This window comes from Ornithorhynchus anatinus, chromosome 2 (genome assembly GCF_004115215.2).
Source record: "Ornithorhynchus anatinus isolate Pmale09 chromosome 2, mOrnAna1.pri.v4, whole genome shotgun sequence".
In the NCBI taxonomy this organism is placed as follows: Eukaryota; Metazoa; Chordata; class Mammalia; order Monotremata; family Ornithorhynchidae; genus Ornithorhynchus; species Ornithorhynchus anatinus.
The window spans coordinates 45,272,844-45,293,451 of NC_041729.1; the positions used below are offsets into that span (position 1 = coordinate 45,272,844).

A 20,608-nucleotide genomic window follows, 5' to 3' on the forward strand; every position below is an offset into this window, starting at 1 on the left:
GACCCTCCCCCCGAGATCGCCGGTGCGGGCACCGGGCTTGTCCTTCTCCCCCCTCCCATTTTACTTGGCGGGGGGTCCCCTGGACAGGGTGAGACCCCCCCCTTCCCCGCTCCGGTTGCCATGGACACTGCCTCCCAAATGGCGAGTCCGCCCCCCCCTTCCCTCTGTCCGCCGCGTTGCCTCGGTGGCCCGGGGGGGCTGACCCTCCGTGGGGTGGGGGGACGGGATTGGGGGGCCGGGGAGGCCGGCTGAGCCCGCTTCCTGGTTGTCCGGTTTTGGCGGGGGGCTGCGGCTAGGCCCCGCAGCCGGGGTCCTTCCCCAAGGGGCGGGGGTGTGTGTGCAGGACCAGCCTCGGCAGCAGCAGCCGGGGGCATGGAGACCACCGGGAGGAGGAGGAAGAAGGGGGTGGATGGGGGCGGCGGCCTCCCTCTCTCTCTCGCTCCTTCCCTCCCGCAAGCCGCTCGTCTCCGCTCCGCCCCCTTCCTCCCCGCCTTGGACTCCCTGCCGCCTCCCCTCACGTTTTCCCCGATTTCCCTCCTCCTCATCCCCGGTCCTCTAGCCACTCCCCCGCTCCCCATTTTAGCTTGATCCTCTCCCACCCGTGGCCTCCCTCCTTCCCCCCCCCCCAGCGGGCCCCTCATTCCTGCCCCGTTATCCCCTGTCCCCGCGTACCCTTTCGTTTTGGGTTTTGTTTTGGGGTGGTTTTTTTTGGCCTTGCCACCGTTCAACCCTCTCATTTCAGCTCCCCTGCCCTTGGGTGAACCATAAACCTAGAGACGCTGCCTGCGTCGCTTCTGGTTTTTGTGTCTGTGATTTTCCAGCGCCAGCAGAAAAGGGGAGGAGAGAGAGAGAAAGGGAAGGAAGGCGATGTAACACGGGTGAGTGGACGGGGAGTGTTTTTTAGGAACAGTGCACCACCTTGGTACTGGCTTTTTTTTCCCCCCTTCAAACGTGGCTCCCTCCCACTTCTTTTCCCCTCCCCTGCCGTATTCTTCCTCGCGAATGATGAAATGAGAAAGGGGGGTTGGGAGGTTGAATGAATCAAGGGAATGGCTCTGTAACGATTTGAAATGAAACGGAGAGCCGTTGGGATGGATATTCAGACCGGAGCTCTCCGTGCGTTTTATTTTTATTTTTTTTACCAAATCGTAATAACGCGCCTCGGCGGTATTGAAATCTCAGCTCCTGCTTTTGTTGGACGGCCCTGTCCGTTTTCCAAAAGGTCTCACTTCAGTGCTCTTAGTGCTAGCGTGTGGTGTGTGTGTTTATGGGAAGCATGGTGGCTATTTACAATAACTCCATTCAAATGCCATTAAGGTTGTAAAGTCGGCAAGTAGTAAAATCAAAACTGAGTCACTGTCGTCTCGTTAGCTCATTCCCTTTCCTCAAATTAAAGGGCGGCAGTCGGCTCAACCGCAGTTATTTTGATGTTCCCTAATTTTACATGTAATTCGAATGAAATGTCCCATTATGCTCCTGTCTCGTCTATCAGAAGGGAAAATTTGTATACACCTTTTTATCATTTGTATATTTTCTTGTAATCATCCGTCCGGATTACCCGTGGAAAATGAATGTCAATTTTATATGTTTTGCGTTCAGTTTCACTTTCTGTTTTATATTACAAATCTAAATGTACATCATTTGAGTTAACTGTGTTTCAAGGCTCAGAATTTAGTAATGGGATCGAAACATTGAAAATATTTCCTTTAGAAAGTGCGATTTACTAGAACTCATATTTGGGACCCAATCTATATGTGTCCAGTTTTTTTATTTTTTAGTTTTTTAAATTCTTACAAGTAGATGTGGCGAGATTGACCACAGTGCTGTATGCTCTTCTTGAGAGTAAAAGTTTCTTTTCTGTGCTAAGTAGAGACTTTGGATTAAAGGTCAAAAGTTTGTGAGAGTGTAATACAGTACTCTGTACTGTAATTATTAAAATGAAGTCTGAAGACTAATCACATCAATAATTGGATAAAATATTCTTAAGGAATAATTCTGTGAAAGTTTTTTAATGAAAATAAAAGACTGTGGCTTTAATTATGTAAACCCACAGACCATTTCCCGACTACCTAGAATGTAAGTGGCCAGGCACTTTGGGCAGACAGGTTTCAATCTGAGTTGCTGTTGAGTATTGTAACTTTGTTGTATGCCTATTGTCAGAAGCACGTGCTGCAGTGGAAGTTAACTCCTCTTTAAATAGTGGTTTCAAAGCGCTAGTGGTCATAACAGTGGTGATTCTAATTTAAGAATTAGTAAAGCGGTGACCTTACTAATCCTGTGTTTTGACAATCTTCACACACCATTGTTTGTACTGCATAAAGAAACTTGTGGTGGTAAGTGGGTTCGGTCTGATTTAACAGATGGTTTTAGAAATCCAAGAATTCATTAAAGGAAAGTACATATTTAGCCAGGAAAAAAGGAAAGACCTGCATACATTAATGTGTGGAAAACTCTATATGACCTCCTTGAATTATGGGTCCAAACTATCTAAATTAACAGTGATCATTTTTCTTTTAAAAAAACAAAATCAGAAGAAGTGAAGAATGCTTTCATTTTTGACATCTTTTGTTAATGGCTATCTTAAAGGAAATTTTATTCTTGGTAATCCAAAACATTTTAAAATCATAATTGTATACTTTTTTTTGTGTGTGTAGGTGTTTTAAATAAGACTAGGTTCTCTTCAGATCACAGAACTGTATTTTTCTTTCCATCTTAATATTTTTCCAGTGTACTAGCTGGTGCCATTGAGGCACCTTTCCTATTGACTGGAAAACAGTCAAAGGGACATCAAGTGGGTGTCCTAGCCCACTCTTTTGTTCAGGTCCTTATTGGACTCTGAGGGAGTTAACTCTTTGGGCCAAGGACCTGTTTTTTTTCTTTTCTAGTTGGCTATGGTCTAAGAGAGCTCCACATTTTTTTTAGAAGTCACTTTAGCAATTTAAAAAAAAATCTTTTTGTTCTTTTAAATTTCAAATATCATTTGAAGAATAATTTCAAAGGAAGGACAGCAAGAGATATGAAATTTCAAGTTTATTCCACTTTCTCATATTCACAAATTTTGTGGCTGTATGTTTCAGTACTTTGCCACAAGCTCCTTGGGCAGTATTAAAATCCTTTTCTAAAAATGCTAAACTTCATCAAAATATACCCCATTTGAAGGCTATAGTGTAAACAAAGGAACTGTTGTAAATTGGCAATGAATTTGTACTCTGATTATTTTTATAAAAATTTTCCGTAACTTTCTGAAATCCATTCTTTCAAGAGAACAAATCAAAATAGGCTCGTGAAGTTATAATCATTAAAATTAAGGCCTTGGGTCATGTTCAAACTATATAGTGCTTTAGGGGAATTTTCTCCTTAAGCATTATATGCATGATAAGAATGTAATGGTGTGAATGACTATGCTTCAGCATTTTACCATATGATAAAGCACTAAGTATATTACCTATTTCAACTGAGTCTGCGGAAGTCTTAAGTGATTATTGGTTAAACTATACAATGCATTTTAAAAGTTCTAGCAATAAGAGTGAAAAATGAGATCTCTTTTTCATTTTTGGCAGAGATGCTTGATAAATGTAAAAAATCTGGAGATATATTTGGAGTCGGAGTTGGACTATTGTATTTAACTGAAATGTTTTTGCCCAGTTGAGACACCAAAAATTGCAAGAGTTCTTTCCTGGATTGTGAGTGGATATACCAGTACAATTATAATTCCTATTAGAATGCAGGCTGCATTTCAGTCAATCAATTGGGGCATTTATTGAGTGCCGACTATGTGTGGAGCTCTGTATTAAGTGCTTCGGAGAGTACAGTCGAGTTGGTAGACAGTTTCTGCAGTTAAGGTGTTTGTAATCGAGCATGGGAGATAGACATCAAAATCAATTACTGGTAGGAGAAGCAGGAGTATAAGGATCTGCACATCAGTGCTGTGGGAGTGGGGTGGTTGTCCAAGTGCTTAAAGAATACAAGAGTGATACAGAAAGGTGAGAGAATAAGGCAGGGAGGTGAGAGGTTCTTTAGGGAAGGCTTCTTGGAGGAGATATGATTTTAGTAGGGTCTGGGAGATGGGGAGAGCTGTGGTCTGTTGGATAAATAAGGGGGGAAGAATTGCAGGCAGGAGGAAGGGAGCGGGGTGGGGGAGACAAGAAGTTGAAGGCCAAATAAATGAAATCAAGGCATAGTAAGTAGATTGTCAGAAGGCTGAAATGTGCGGGGTGAGTTGTAGTGGGAGAAGAGGGAGAGCAGATAGTGGGGAGAAAGCCCTGATTTTGTTTTCAGAGTTTGAAGGACTAGCATGAAAATATTTGTTCAGAATTAGCTTGGGGAAATTTTACAGTAGAAACATTTCACAATAGAACAAATTGATCTTTTCCCTCTGATCTTTTCAATATAATTTACAACTGTACTTTCTTTCAGATTCTTACTCAACAATGGTCATTTTTCACTTCTGCAACTCTAAGCCTTTCAGCTCGTCAGACCCAGCCTGACAGCTCTGTGCCATCTTCATCTGAAGACATGGACTCAGGCTCTGCAAGTTGGGGGCCTGTATCTTCTCTGACGGATGGCCCAAAACACATAGTTTCTCTAGGAACAGTAAATAATCCTGCAATTTATGCTAGCCCGTCTGTTTCCGATAAACCGAAGCCATCAGCACAGAAAGATCAATGTAAGTATTTGTTTTGCTTTTTTTTTTTTTTATACGCAACCATGACCAAAAATTCCCTGGAGTAACTCACTCTTCACTCTTTAAAAGCCAAACAGGATCTTATCTTATTTTGCAAAGTATGTTGCCAAGAAGTGAACTTCATTTTGATAGACTTCGTTTCCTCTGCTTTTATCTCGTGTGAGGTAGACATATAAATCATTCACAGACAGAAGGCATGTTTTTAGTTATTACAACTTTTGTAAATTGTCTTGTTTCTAAATCTCTGTAGCCTAAGCATCCTCCTAAGAGGAAAGTGAAAGGGTAGAACTTACCAAAGGAGGATCTGCAAATTGACAGTTGCTTACTTAACTCTAAGGACTCCGTGATAGATGGGGCCGTATGTGCAGTATCTGTCCACAAAGCATTTTATATATATATATTTTAAAATAATAAATACATGTATTTAAAACAATTTTTGAATAATAATTTGCGGGAGCAAGTAGGGACTCAGTTTGATCCATGTCCCTTTGAAAGTAACTGCTCAAGTAGGATTGTAAGGTTGTTTTGGGCAGGGAATGTTTTTCATTTATTGTTGTAGTGTACTCTCCTAAACGCCTAGTACAGAGCCCCGCACACAGTAAGTGCTCAATAACTATGATTGAAAGAATGAATGACTGTCCTAGAGCTGGTTTTGTCCTTACCTAAGTAAATTCACCACCTGTAACTTGAGAGTTGATGAATTTTATACCATTACTCTTTTTTTTTAAAGACCTGAATTTAGTTCCTGACCAAGCAGTTTACTTTAGTACTTAAAGAAGGACCAATCTGTCCCTGGTGCATACTTCCAGGTGGCATAACCTATATTCCCCTTTCCAGTTTTTTTCAGTTCCATGGCCATTTTTGGCCTGCCAAAGAACAAGTCCTTGCCCCACTGTTAACCCACTTAATACCTTGCCCCAAGCAGTCCTTCAGAGGCCCTCCTAACTGCTCCTCAGTTTTCTGAACGGCCTCATCCCTGAAAGACCCTGTTACTTCTCCTTCTGACACCCACCGAGGCTTCATTACTTTTCAATCCCCACTCTGCCCCTGCTCTTCCCCTACTGTATCCTCTCAAGCTGCACTTCTGCTTGAGGGCAATTTGGAGGTATTCTGTTCCTGTCAGAATCTTGGGCCTGCAGGAGATCCGTCCCCTTTCTCAATTTTGTGTTCTGCGAAGTCCTCAAAACTGGAAGCGAGACAAGATCTCTCAAGGGGTTCCTCCAACCTGGATTGGGTCTCAGAGGCCATTCAGAATTTAGATAGGCTGGGACAACCTGGGAATCCCTGCGAGGCTGCCTGGAATTAGGGGACTCTGGTGGGAAGGGGCATTGGAAGGGCATTAGAGAAGCAGCATGGCTCAGTGGAAAGAGCACGGGCTTTGGAGTCAGAGGTCATGGGTTTGAATCCCGGCTCGGTCACTTGTCAGCTGTGTGACTTTGGGCAAGTCACTTAACTTCTCGGTGCCTCAGTTACCCCATCTGTAAAATGGGGATGCAGACTGTGAGCCCCACGTGGGACAACCTGATTCCCCTGTGTCTACCCCAGCGCTTAGAACAGTGCTTGGCACATAGTAAGCGCTTAACAAATACCAACATTAACATTAATAATTCAGCTGCTTGTCCTGGCTGCCATTCCCTGGGTGACAGAAGCACGATGATCCTATTCCAGTTGGTTCTGAGTGCTGTTTTATGGTGTTGGGGGAAGTGGTCGAGACATCTTCTTTCCCCCTTTCTCACATAAAGCTGTGGAGGGCACCTTTCACAGTTACCTTGATTTGGCCATGCCACCAAGGGAGAATGACTCACTATTAATAAACTTTAGGCTATGTAAAATACGACCATCTTTAAAGTTCCGAGTGCTGGTACAGAGCATGACTTGTCCGGAAAACCTGCTCAAGGAACAGCTGTCAATGTGTTTCTCAGGTTAGCCGAATATCAATTAGCACAATTACTAAAACCAGTAAAATAACCTGTCATCCTTGCTAGACCCTAAAAAGGATGTGTTTTTCAATTATATGTTATTTCAGCCACAGGTGATGGCATTGCTCCTCCCCAGAAGGTCCTTTTCCCAGCTGAGAAGATTTTTCTGAAGTGGCAGCAAACTCACAGAGTTGGAGCTGGACTCCAGAATCTGGGCAATACCTGTTTTGTTAATGCTGCCCTGCAGTGTTTGACTTATACACCACCTCTTGCCAACTATATGCTTTCTCATGAACACTCCAAAACATGTAAGTCCATTTTCAGGATACGTATTTTTATTACTTTTGATCCAAATATACTTTGATGTCGCCGGAAGGGAAAATATGAACAGTGCCAAGAGAGCTGGCACCTGGTAGCTAGATGTCTTGGTGTCTTATAAAATACCAGGAAACGGATTTCTCACCCAATATGGCATTCTGAAACTTGGCAGCACAAGAAATATTTATTTATTTAATTGTTTGCCTATATTGTAAAGTAATGAGTTTAATGAGTATTTGAGATTTCCTGGTCTCCCGTTATTTTCCATCTTTTTGAAATATATAATTTTTGCTCTGGGCAGGATGGGTACTGACGATAAAGAATATCCCACTTTTCAATATGTTTTATGCAATCAATCATAGTTATTGAGCGCTCACTATATGCTTAGCACTGTACTAAGCACTTGGGAGAGTCCAGTACAACTGAATTAGCAGTCATGGTCCCTGCCCCTAATGTATTTACAGTCCAGAGGGGGAGACAGGCAATAATATGACTAAATAATGGATAATATATTTGTGTTTATGAAACAGAAGGATGTAATTCTCCTAATTGTCACCATTTACTTTAAAATTCTGTGACATTTAGTGTTCTGAGTTGAATATGAGTGAGTTTAAGGACCCCCAAGTGACTAGCAATGGCATGACTATGTTCCTTCTAATTTTGTTTTTCCTATGAGATGCATAGGGCTTGCTAGAGTCACTAGATAGTTCCCCCTTGTCACTTGGGCGGAAGAATTGGCTCAGTTTGAGGCAAGGGGGAGCCTCATTCTCATATCTCCTGCCACTGACTTCTTGCTCATGTCTACTTTGTGCCTGGAACTTCCTCTCCCTTCACTCCCAGTAGCCCACTGCTCTCCCCTTCTTCAAAGCCCTTCTGTAATTACTTGTCCTCTAGGAGGTCTTCCCCTCTCAGGGTCGCACCTGAAGAGTTTCCAGTACTCTACCAGCCTTGACTACAGGAGGGAGAGTCAAGCAGAGGTGTACCCATTCCATTCCTAGCTTGGGCAGTGGGTAGTGAGTGGAAGGCAATCTGCTACAAGTCAAAACTCCCCTGTGCTGGGCAGGAGCGGCATGGGAGAGAGTTGAGGGCAGAGACTCAAGTTTACTGTGCAGAAGGAGGCAATGGTAAACCACTTACGTATTTTTACCAAGAAAATTCTATGAATACACTACTAGAATGATTGCAGTGGAGAGTAGAGCGTTCTGGGAGAAATGTGTCCATGGCGTCGCTATGGGGCGGAGGCAACTCGACAGCATAAGACGACACAGAGGTCTTCCCTGATTAATCTATTATCTCTCCATCCCATATTTCCCCATCCCAACCGCCACTTCAACACTTCTCTGTCACCTAAGGACTTGGTTAATTATTGCCCCCCCCATCCCTCCCTGGAGTACTTACTTGCACGTCATTGTTGCTTTCTCCTCGTAGTCTCCCTTGGCTGAATTGCAAGATCCATGAGGACAGGGATCGTGTCCACCAACTCTCTTGTACTCTCCCAAGGGCTTAGTATAGTGCTCTGCCCACAGACACTGAATAAGTACTATTAATTAATTGATTGTTGCTAGGAGAGCTAGTCTCCTGGCATTGTTGCATTACTCTATCTCACTGTGCCCTTGGAGTATCCTGGGAAGGCTAATGCGGGTCCTGACAATTCGTCCCTCCAGTTATATGCCCTGCTATTTTTAATGCACAGCATCTGCATGATGATTTATATGACCGTATCCTGAGTCGGTGGGATGTGATAGTGGAAGAGAGATGGAAAACAAGGGTGGTGGTAGTGGGAGAGAAGGCCAGAGCTCGTCTAGAGGAAGTCTGTCATGCCAACTTCTCAAGTCCTGAGCTTTCCATGTCACTACTTCCACTCTTCCCCAAGGCTTTATCTCTGACTGTTTTCCCCTGAGCCTTTCTGCTGCTGCTAAGGGGGAGCAGTGGAACGGAGGTAGTTTGGTCAGAAACTCCTGAAGCGTGCCTAGGAGTTTCTGGTTTCCAAACAACATTAATATAGTAACTGTGTGGAAGTTGATTGACTTGCATTAGCTGGTTGTCATTCAGGTTGCAGTTTTAGTTTCTCTGTGGGAGAGGAAGGCCTCACTGAACAGATCTACATTTATTTTGGAAGAAGAAATTCTCTTGCAAAAAATTTTGTTTTGGCTTTGTTTGTTGACAGAACACGTCAGTGCTAAGAGCAAACTGGATAATAATAGTTCGAGAGTCATGTAGACGAAGAGAGGAGCAAAGCACTATTCCTCCTTCCGAATGCACCTCCCAAATACTGGTGTCCCTATATCCGGCTCACCTGGCCCCTTAATTCTTTAGCCTCTTCCTGTTGTTCAAGTAGTTTTCAGAATTCTGATAGGATGGGAATAGGGTACGGGGATTCATTCATTTTATTTTAATGATTTAAATGTATTTTCATTTCTTAGAAAACTTAGGCGCTTCATTTAGACATGTTTGTTAAGAATTTAAAGTATGTTTGTGACTGCCATCAGGCTCATTAGAACATTTTTAAAGCATTTTATCGCTGGGACTGAGATCTCCATCTTCTTATGCCCCAATTTCATTCTCAAATGGGATGTTTTTACTGGCTTGTACTATTTACTACCATGATTTTAACAGTACCCATTCACTAAACTAATGAGGTATTACATTACAGATGGATCTACGGTTACTCCTCATTCCCTCCCCATCTGAATGTCTGATTGCCATAGTCGTCATGGCATTCGTACTCTTAGGGAATGTGGGGGGGTATGGATGAAAATAGTAGAAGGAAAATACTAGAGGCTGTCTGTGAGAGGAACAAGAGTAAAATGGAAAAGTACTTATGGCCAGAGTGAAGCAGATTGAGTTCTTATCAACACCTTCCCTTCTTTATTCTTAGATTGCAAGAGTCCCTTGAGGGTCTCTAGGGACTGTGTCTCGATATTTATGTACTTTTTTCTCAGTGCTTAGTATAGTGCTTTGCACAATAGAGGCACTTCACAAATACTATTATTACTACGACTTCATCATTACCACAGTGATTTTTCTCTTTTAGCCACATGGAAAGGCTTTTCCTATTGGTAGGCGATTCTCAGGTGAGAGAAGTGTGAGAAGACGATATCCTTTATTCCCATTTTTTTCCCTGAAATAATTATTATTAGAATATTGTATTTAAGTGCTTACTATGTGTCAAGCACTGTTCTAAGTGCTGGGGTAGGTACAAATTAATTAGGTTGGACATAGTACCTGTCCCACATAGGACTCACGATCTAAGAGGGAGAATAGGCTAAGTGAATCCCCATTTTACAGATGAGGAAACTGAGGCACCTATAAGTTATTACTCTTATAGCATTTGTTAAGCGCTCACAGTCCTGTAGGAGAGAAAACAGGCATTGAACCCCTCTTTTTCAGATGAAGAAAATGAGGCACAACAAACTCAAGTGACTTGCCCAAGGTCACACGGAAGGCAAGTGGCGGAGCCGGAATTAGAACTGGGGTGCTCTGAGTCCCAGGTGCCCAAGGTCACCCAGCAGGCAACTGGCAGAACTGGGATTAGAATCCAGGTCCTCTACGTCCCATGCCCGTACTCATCTTTTATCATCTCTGTTGCCTATCTCTGTTCTATCTCTAATTTGAGATGCTTCCTGTCTTGATTTTTCAGGTCATGAACAAGGATTCTGCATGATGTGTACAATGCAGGCTCACATTACCCAGGCTCTCACCAACCCTGGCCATGTCATCAAACCTGTGCCTATCATCAATGATCTCCGTCGTAAGTTATTTTGGATATTTCTTTGCAGAATGTTTCGATATTTACTTGTTCTTTGTCCTTACTCGCCTCCATCTACCTTCTGGAGTGGGATTTCATCAGGAAAGAATTGTTAAAATGATGCTAAGTTGAAAATTCAGAATTTAGTATTCAGTATCTTATGAGAAGCTGCATGATCCAGTGGCAAGAGCATAGGCTTGGGAGTCAGAGGACATGGTTCTAATCCCCCTCCGCCGCTTGTTCCTTTGTGACCTTGGGCAAGTCACTTAACTGTTCTGTGCCTCATTTCCCTCATCTGTAAAATGGGGATTAAGGCTGTGAGCCCCATGTGGGACAAGGACTGTGTCCAGCCTGATTAGCTTGTAACTATCTACCCCAGCACTTAGAAGAGTGTTTAGCACATAGTAAGCACTTAACATATACCATGATTATTATTATTATATCTGTTATGAAAATTTTATTTTCATGTTGTAGGTATAGCAAAACACTTCCGTTTTGGAAGCCAAGAAGATGCACATGAATTCCTACGCTATACAGTGGATGCTATGCAGAAAGCATGTCTGAACGGCAGCACTAAGTAAGTGCATTCTAAGTAACAACTACTATTCTTCCTTGTATTTCTGGTTTATAAAAGCAAGTAGTCAAGTGAAAATTCTTTGATGCTTTAACATCTCTGTAATAGCCAGCAGATACACACAACTTAAAAACAGAGAAGAAAAGAATCAGGACTTTTTTAGTCCTAGAGGGCTGTCCTCAAATCAGACATGAGTTTATTACTCCTGTAAGAACTTGTTTTTGCGCTCTACTAACAGACACCAGCTTAGAGAATTATTGTGTTATACCTTGAAGGTCATCAGATTCTGGCTGTCATGCTGATGGGGGAGTCAACTTCAAAGTCAAGGGTTGTTCCCTAAAAATGTTTTGCTTCTTAGCCTTTTGAAAAGTCATTTGTATTCAGCCAGTTCTCCTACAATGTGCAGGTTGCATTCTTGACAAACCCCGCTCGTGACCTGAAAAACGAAGGCAGGAGGACTTGTTATGATAAATACGTGCACCTTCACTGATGCTGGATGCATGTGCACGACTGTTTTTTCCAACACCGTTTCTCAGGCTACTCAGGGAGACACTCATTGTCAGAAGAATGTAGAATGTGGAAAGTGGTGTGGCTCAGTGAAAAAAGTACAGGTCTGGGAGCCAGAGGACTTGAGTTCTAATCCAGATGCCCCCTTGTGCCTGGTGGGTGACCTTGGACAAGTCACTTATCTTTGCCTCAGTTTCCTCAGCTGCAAAATGGGGATTCAGTACATGTTCTCCCTCCCATTCAGAATGTGAACCCAAAGTGGGACGGGGACTATATCCGGCCCGATTAACTTGCGTCTACCTCAGCACTTAGAACAAGGCTTCACATGTAATATGCATTTAAATACCATAAAGAAGTACTCTCGTCCCCAAACAGCATTCTGTTCAAATGCACAATGAAACCCCCACTCAGAGAGAACTGGCTGCTTTATAAGGATAAGGAATAGGATAGGTTTTTAAGAGTAGAAACTTTGAGGAGATCATGAAAAAAAGAAACAGGGTTGAAAATTCATTCAATAGTATTTATTGATCGCTTACTATGTGCAGAGCACTGTACTAAGCGCTTGGAATGTACAAATCGGTAACAGAGACAGTCCCTGCCCTATGACGGGCTTACAGTCTAATCACGGGCTTACAGTCTAATCATGACACCAAGCATTGCAAAAGCCAACAACACAGCAAAGAGCAATTTAGTCTGAGAATAGTGTGGAAGGAATTGAAGGTCATGGATCAATCTTTTCAGCCACACCCATTGTGGCTTTCACCATCATCTTCAAAAAGAAGGCGAGTTTCCAATATATTCATGCACATTACTCCCCCAGTAAAGAGGCCTGGTGGTCATGACCCCTCACCCTGCAGGTTTAGCCTCTCTATGATCTAACGGTTAGGGACCCGGGGTTGTTGAGCCACTTCCTCAAGTGTCCCTCACTGGGCACTCTCCCCTGCTTGTGCCAACTCCTTGGTCGTTAAGTATGCTGAGAAGTGTTGAGGGGCCCAGATCAATTTGTATCACTCCCTGGGTTTCTCAGCAGTCAGCTGCCGTTTCTCAGGGACTGACTACTGACAGTTCACAAGTAAGTAGGAAGTAGAGTCATGGGAGCTTTGGGGAGCTTGTTCCAGCTCTGGACACCTCCCTCAGCGTTCTCTCCTGCCTGAGTCCTGAATAGCGGTGGCACCAGCAGTGACATCAGAAGCTTGTCAGCTGCTTGAAGCTCTCATGGTGCTTTTAATGTATATTCAAGATGGTGGGCACGTGGAGCCCTGAAACCTGCACCATGGAAGGGAGCAGGTTGGCCTCCTGCTTTTTTACTGCCCCCGACACTTAGAGATCTCCTGCTGGCAGGGGAGATGGCCAGGGCCTGCCCAAGACCACGGAGGGACTTAACTGTCCTGTGTGTATATCATGATGTAGAAAAGCCGCTTGGATAGTGGATAGGCCAGCACGGGCCTGGGAGTCAGAAGGTCATGGGTTCTAATTCCGGCTCCACCACTTGTCTGCCGGGTGACCTTGGGCAAGTCACTTCACTTCTCTGGGCCTCAGTGTCCTCATCTGTAAAATGGGAGTTGAGACCGTGAGCCCCTTGTGGGACAAAGGACTGTGTCCGACCAAATTTGCTCGTATCCACCCCAGCGTTTAGTACAGTGCCTGGCACATAGTAAGTGCTTAAATATCATCATCATTATTATTATTTTTATAATGTAGTGTAGTGAGGAGTGTTATCGATAGTGACCTAGATAAAGAAGCTTTCTCATTTTTGGTGGATGCTTTATGTAAGGTTTGCTCCTTTGTGAACTGCTTTGGTCTGTGTCTTTTCTAGGTTTCCCTGTTCACCTTCAGGATGATCTCCTGTTTGGTGCTGTAGCACTCGCTGATAACTTGCAGCTTCTGTATCTACTATTAGCAGCAGAAAACTGCCCAAAAGCTGTGTATCGCTCATTATTCCTCCCTACTTAATGTATTTCCATTTGCACACACACATTAGCTAAAATCGTTGGATGAAGAGTTTCACCTGATTTCTCTGTTAAGGATAAGCAGAGGCCATATTTCTCCCAGAACTAGCCGAGACTGAGACTGTGCAGTGTTTTATAAACTAAAACTAGAATTTTAAACTGAAATTAAATCGACAGGGTGCTTATACTGGTCTGTGAGCTTCTACTGGAATCACAGTCTACCCATTCAGGGATGGTTGAAGTGGTTCTCAAAGATGTCCCTCAATGAACAGGCTAGTAGTCCAGCCATGAGGCCATTAGTTTAGAGATAAACAGTGAGATTCTTCCATGAGAGAGAGACTTTAAGATTTGCTAACTGCAATTGGTCATGGTTATTGTCGGGGAGAAGCAAGGGGTAAAGTTCTAAAGAGAGGAATGAATGGAAAGAGGAATAGACCTCCAGATTAAATTCTTCAGGAAAAGGGCATTGTATTTAATATGGCCACCGCACCTCTTCGTATCATCTAAAACCCTTATTTATGTGATTTGGTACAGCTCTGTGATATTTTAACTCTTGTCCACCATTTTATGATGCTTTATGGCATGTATTTTGTAGGGTTGTTTGATCTTGCCGAACATCTATCAAAACTCTTCTTAACCGTTTTAGCCTCTGAACAAATTTTCATTCTGATTTTATTTGCAGATTGGATCGGTACTCCCAGGCTACCACCCTTGTTTGTCAAATATTCGGAGGCTACCTGAGATCTCGAGGTATACTTCTAAAATATTTTAAAAGTTCATAATCCGTTAACTATCTGTACTGTAATGTTAGAGTTTATTTATGGAAATGCATTTATATTCAGTCGTAATGGCCTTTAATGACTAGTCTCACCTGTGTGTGTTTTTTTTCCCCTCCAGGGCTTAGTACATTGCTTTGCATACAGTAGGCAGTTAATAAATATTATTACTACTGTTATTACCGTCCTCTGATGAGTATTTATGTTTTCATTTCAGTTAAGTGTATGAACTGCAAAGGAGTTTCAGACACCTTCGATCCATATCTCGATATCCCACTGGAGATAAAGGTAAATTATGTGTTAGTTATGGTAGTTGAACTTAATGTAATGTGCCATGTGACACTTTATGCACTCCAGTTCTTTGAAAATCTAAACTGTTACTTAGCTGCACCGCTATCAAGTGCATGTAAATGAATAGAACAAGATTTTCAGGCTTATTGTAGGTAGTGATATTCCAGTCTCTTTAGAAAGCTTTTTAAGAAAAAAATCTCTCACCCGCTCACTCTCCATTTCTACAGCACTACTGTCTTCCAGAGAGAGAGGTCAGACTGAAATAACCACAACTTAAGTCTTGGCTTTCTATGTGATCATCAGGTTTCATTGGTGTGTAAAAGTATAAAACCTTCCCTCCCCCCTCCCCCCCATCCTTCCCTTTGGGCAAGTGTTTTTTGTTTTTTTTTGTTTTTTGAAGACATCTGGGGCAGTGGTACTCAACATTGGAGGGTTGGAGACCCACCAAAACAGAGTCTCTAAAAGCCACAAAATAAGGAGTAATGATTAGCTCTGAGGCAAACTTCTAGCTAGCATGCCCTCATGGTTTTGTGCCCTTTATTGCTTCAGCTCATCAGAGATTCTTCTCCCTTTCCATTCCTGGCTTTTTAGAGAGACTTCAGTAATTAAAGCCTTATTTACACCATGTTTCCTGCCATATCTCACTTATATTAGGCATCATGGGAACATTACTGAGATTGGTGTTCCATTCGCTGTGCCAGAAAGTAGGCAAAGCAAGAGGAACCATAACGAGGCCTTCAGGCTCCCCAGAAAACTCAACAGAGTGTCCTGAAATGCTCCAAGGGAAAAGTTGAGTATCACTCAGGAAAGCCCCATGTATGTTAAATAATAGCTAGATTCACTGCAGATTTCGTCGTCAGGTTAACGAACGTGTTTGCGGTTAGAAAAAGGTGGAGGTCTTAACTGCAGTCCGGTGTCTCTCAGAATAGCTCCTGGTCTTTTTACCCTCACACACAGTTTTTTCTTCGGATTCTAGTTGAGGCTCACACCCATCACTGATGCAGTGCTGCACTTTTAGAGATGCAGTCCTCCAGCTGAGACACATTTAAACCCCAGTTTTTTTTTTCTTCTCGTCCTTTATGTCTGCCCTGAGGTCTTTTGGGAAAGAGTCAAGAGTAGTCTGGCCAGGGTCCTAGATTGTATTTTTGTTCTAAATGTACCAAACTCTGTTGATGAGTCTTTTCGAAGTACAACTCGGGCTGTCTGAGTCTATAAGTGATCAGTTTAAAACCCTTGAAAAACTATACAGTGTTGGAAATGCTCTAGATATGAAGGTTACTGTTTAAAATCTGTAGATTATAAACTCCTCGTGGGCAGCGATCGCAGCTACCAACTCTGTTGTTTTGTGCTTTCCCAAGCGCGAGTGCAGTGCTCTGCACACAGTAAGTGCTCAATAAATACCATCGATTGGTTGGTTGAGTGGGAAACATACACGGACTGCTTACCGTTACACACACGAGGATACTTTAAGCTAAAACAATAGAATTTGCTTTTTGCCATTGATCAATTGTGTTTATTGAGCACTTACTGTGTGCAGAGAACTGCACTAAGCGTTTGGGAAAGTATAATAGGGTTAGAAGACGTGATCCCTACCTACGAAGAGCTCATGGTCTACAGGGGGAGACCCTCTGAGTCTCCATAATGTTTATGGGATTGGTTTAGTAATATTAATATAGTTGTTTTTGATAAGTCACTATTTTATCCTTGTGATTTTTAGGCAGCCCAAAGTGTAAACAAAGCTCTGGAACAGTTTGTGAAACCTGAACAACTAGATGGAGAAAATTCCTATAAATGTAGCAAGTAAGATCAATATTTTTTTTATCTATAATAGTGGGTTTTTATGCATTGCAATTAAATAAACTTCAATGATTGTGGCTTATGCAACCTGTCAGTACCCTACAGGAAGACACACATTTCTTTTGAAATAATATAGTATTTTCACTCAAAGAGAAATAGAATCAGCAGTCCTTTCTCTAGTGGGTCTGTAAGCTCCTTGGCAGGGAACTTGTCTACCCAATACTGTTGTATTATACTCTCCCAAGCATGTCATACAGTGCTGTGCACACAGTAAGTCCTCAATAAATTCCATTGGTTGGTATCTTGTGTATGAGGTGGATTTTCAAGAAGACAGGATGATGTGTGATCCACAAAGAGATTGGAATAAGGCAGGGCATACAAGCCCCTCATTATTAAGCAAAGTACCGCAATTATACCTGTAACATCTAATTTTAAATGGGGGGGAAATTACCTCCAGAAATTATTGTATGCCTGAATTTCAGTGCACCCATCTTCTGTTTTTGGGAAGGACTCTGTAGAAGTCTATTTTGATCCACAGATTGCTGAATTAACCTTTTAGCTTTAATTTAGGCAGCTGATCCCTTAGTATACTCCAATCAGAAAGTTCAAAACTTGTTCCCTCTTTGCACATGTATCAGTAGCTTCTGTGGTTTCATCCAGATTTGCTTCAAGGAAAGTACAGTGTGGTCCATTTTAGTAGGCATCATTTACTTTTTAGAAAAGACCATCGTTTAAAAGAAATGTTCAATTTGAAATAACCCAGGGCATATTTGATTTCCATCTGTTCAAAATCAGAGTGTCTGTGTGGTTTTCCCTCTTGTCCCTTACTCTAAATTCTGTCTGTAGTGAGAGCAGCTAATTAGTTTACTTTTGTATAATCTTTTAACTTGATCTACATTGTTTGGCAAAACTTGGAAATGTAAAAAAACCTGTCTCCTTTTATTTTGGTTCTTTGTTTCTGATCACTTGGAGTTGAGCTACAAACAATTTGTTTCAGGTGTCAGTCGGTTATATTCTTGAGATCATCCTTTTAAAATGTCTCCAAATAAATGATGAAGTAGATCTCCCAAAGTATCGAATTATGGATATTCAGAATTTTTGAAATTTCCTAGAAATCTGGTGGAGAATGTCAGGGGAACAACAAGAGTTGGCGTGTGCCAAATCTGTGGAACAACTGTTCTATTTTGTGCTATTCTGATTCAGGCCTGGGGACCATTACCAAACTACTTTGTTGGTAAATCAAAGCTATTAAACATGAACTTCCCCACTTCTCCCCTTCATCTTCCTTGATACTCTACTTATGCTTCATTTTGCTCCTGCTTCCCAGCTGCCTCCAAGGTGAAATCTCCCCCCTGCTCATTAAATCCACTTTACCTTTCTGTTCTCTTCACCTACTATTCCCCAACTTACTATCTTTGTTCCTCTCAAGCCAGTCTTTTAGCTTCTCCTCACTCTTGGCTTTCCTACCCTGGTCTCCTTGCTCCTGCTTTTCTCTGCCTTGGAACTCCCTCCATCTCCACTTTAGACAGACCACAGATTTCTTCCACATATTCAGATCCCTCCTAAAGCCCCACCTCCTCCAAAAAGCTTGACCTCATTGATTTTCCAGCACCCTGAACAATATGATCCCTTCAGTCAACTCTAGCACCTAGGAGTTTATTTACATCTTCCTTAGCACTCACATATAGATGTCTGCTCAGTTTATTTATTTTGACCACTGTAGGTGTTAATATTTTTATGACAGTTTCTCCCACTGGAGTCAGTGAGTCGTACTTATTGAGCACTTACTGTATGCAGAGCACTGTACTAAGAGCATGGGAGAGAACAGTACAGCAGTAGATAGACCCAGTCCCTGACCACAATGAGGGTAAGGTCTATTAGTTCCCTGTTAGCAGGGAATTTGTCTCTCCTTTGTTCGGTACTTCCCAAGCACCTAGTACTGTGCCACACACTTGTCTTATATCGTCAAGTCGTTTCCGACCCATAGCGACACCACGGACATATCTCTCCCAGAACACCCCGCTCTCCATCTGCAATCGTTCTGGTAGTGTATTCATAGAATTTTCTTGAGAAAAAATACAGAAGTGGTTTACCATTGCTGCCTTCCGCACAGTGCACTCGAGTCTCCATCTTCGACTCTCTCCCATGCCGCTGCTGCCCAGTACGGGTGAGTTTTGACTTGTGGCAGTTTGTCTTCCATTCGCTAGCCACTGGCCAAGCTAGGAATGGAACGGGTAGGCCTCTGCTTGACTCTCCCTCCCCTAGCCGAGACTGGTAGAGTACTGGAAACTCTCCAGGTGGGACCCTGAGTGGGGCTGCCATACACTTCTGCTATTTAATATGGATTTTTTTTTTTAATTTCAAGTAAGAAAAATGAATGTGCCCCACATTAGCCGAAGGAGTGATTTGAGGAATATTTGTTAGGTCTCTCTTAGAGATTTAAGAAACTTGTTGGAGAGTTTTTTTCAAATAACTTTCAAGGTTTGTTAGAGGTCTGATACAGATGTGCTGTAGGAGGAAGCTATCGTTTGTCCCACTGTGATAACATTTAGAATTCTTTTTATCTCTGCTCCACACCCTAATTCACTTGAAAGTTTCTTTTGGAAAGCTTTAGGAGTAATAATAATCTGCAGGTTTGAATAAGGAAGAACATCAAATACTCAGGTTGGCCTACTGGCTAGAGCACAGGCCTGGGAGTCAGAAGGATCTAGGTTCTCATACCGACTCTGCTTTTTGTCTGCTGTATGACCTTGGGCAAGTCACTTAGCTTCTCTGTGCCTCAGTTACCTCACCTGTAAAATGGGGATTAAGACCGTGAGCCCCATGTGGGACAAGGAATGTGTCCAACCTGATTTGCTTATATAGTAAGACTTTAACAAATAACATTATTGTTATTGTTGTTATCTATTTTAAGGCTTAACTAACTGTATGTGCTTACTTAAAGGTGTAAAAAGATGGTTCCCGCTTCAAAGAGATTTACTGTACACAGATCTTCTAATGTTCTTACCTTGTCTTTGAAACGTTTTGCAAATTTTAGTGGTGGAAAAATTGCAAAGGTAAGCAGGACATTGTACTGTTGTCTTTTATTGAGATTTTTGCAGTATTAAAAAGCTGCAATGGATGTGTGACTTTAATTGTATCAAAGGATGATATGCCACAATTCCAGCACATTTGGGGGAAGGAAAAAAGCCTTCATGAAATAAAGAGCTGATCTAAGCTTTTTTCACTTATCATATCTTCTTGGTAGTTGACTGTCCAGACTGTAATGTCACAATATATTAATTTGCCTAGTTAAGCATTGGTGCTACTAGAACTTTCAATATGATTGTCTCTTGAACCTTCAGTCACTTATTGTTGTGGGCCAAGGAGAGCAGGGAAGTACCAGAAAACCAGATAATCCAGAAAGCATTTTTCAGCTAATGTTACAATACCCTCCAAACCTTCAACTAGAGAAGCAGCTTGGCCTAATGGCAAGAACAGGGGCTTGGAAGTTACAGGAAATGGGTTCTAATCCTGGCTCCACCACTTGTCTGCTGTGTGGCAAGTCATTTAACCTCGGGCAAGCCACTTAACCTTTCTGTGCCTCAGTTACGTCACCTGTAAAATGGGGATTAAGACTGTGGGCCCCATGTGGGACAGGGATTGTATCCAAATTGATTACCTTCTACCTACTCCAGTGCTTCGAACAGTGCTTGGTACATAGTAAGCGCTTAACAAAGGCCGTAATTACTATCACTGGAGCAACTTCCATGTCCCTACAATAACTGTTTTAAGCTTTGTCTTCTTTCCATTCCCCTCTCCATCCTTTTATGATGTAATACGGAGGACTTTAATAGTCAAAAGGCAGGGACCAGGAAGGAGAAGAATAATCAGCCCCTGAAAATTTCCAGAGATGATCATAGGTGTTTCTTCATTTTTAAACATTTATCTAGGAGACTGAAAGACTTGAGTTTAAATCCCATTACTGCCTGCTAATTGCTTCATCTTTTTTGGATCTTTATTTTTATAGTGAGGATAAATAATATTTTAATAGGAACATAAGAGC

At 42.3% G+C, this 20,608-nt stretch overlaps 1 protein-coding gene and 2 non-coding genes across 9 annotated transcripts in view; 2 read left to right on the forward strand and 1 right to left on the reverse strand.

Moving 5' to 3' along the window:
- USP42 (ubiquitin specific peptidase 42) overlaps positions 1-20,608 on the forward strand; it is a 64,560-nt gene that overhangs the window by 25,678 nt on the left and 18,274 nt on the right. For 4 of the 7 annotated variants that reach the window (XR_003756764.1, XM_029057419.2, XM_029057422.2 and 1 more), the window contains 8 exons: positions 4,417-4,666; positions 6,711-6,911; positions 10,562-10,672; positions 11,144-11,246; positions 14,382-14,449; positions 14,693-14,763; positions 16,484-16,566; positions 19,508-19,619. Coding sequence is in view for 6 of the 7 variants with exons in the window: in XM_029057419.2 (XP_028913252.1) it covers positions 4,417-4,666; positions 6,711-6,911; positions 10,562-10,672; positions 11,144-11,246; positions 14,382-14,449; positions 14,693-14,763; positions 16,484-16,566; positions 19,508-19,619 (999 nt within the window). In the remaining variant the exon portion in view is untranslated. Of the gene's footprint in view, positions 1-662; positions 879-3,560; positions 3,684-4,416; positions 4,667-6,710; positions 6,912-10,561; positions 10,673-11,143; positions 11,247-14,381; positions 14,450-14,692; positions 14,764-16,483; positions 16,567-19,507; positions 19,620-20,608 lie in introns of those variants that run through there. The other 3 variants (XM_029057426.2, XM_029057425.2, XM_029057427.2) reach the window with 3 other exon arrangements.
- LOC114809572 lies at positions 7,824-7,961 on the forward strand. Its single transcript, XR_003757348.1, has one exon. It is a non-coding gene; the product is annotated as a small nucleolar RNA SNORA7 (small nucleolar RNA).
- Positions 18,741-18,878, reverse strand: LOC114809647. The gene has a single exon (XR_003757423.1). It is a non-coding gene; the product is annotated as a small nucleolar RNA SNORA7 (small nucleolar RNA).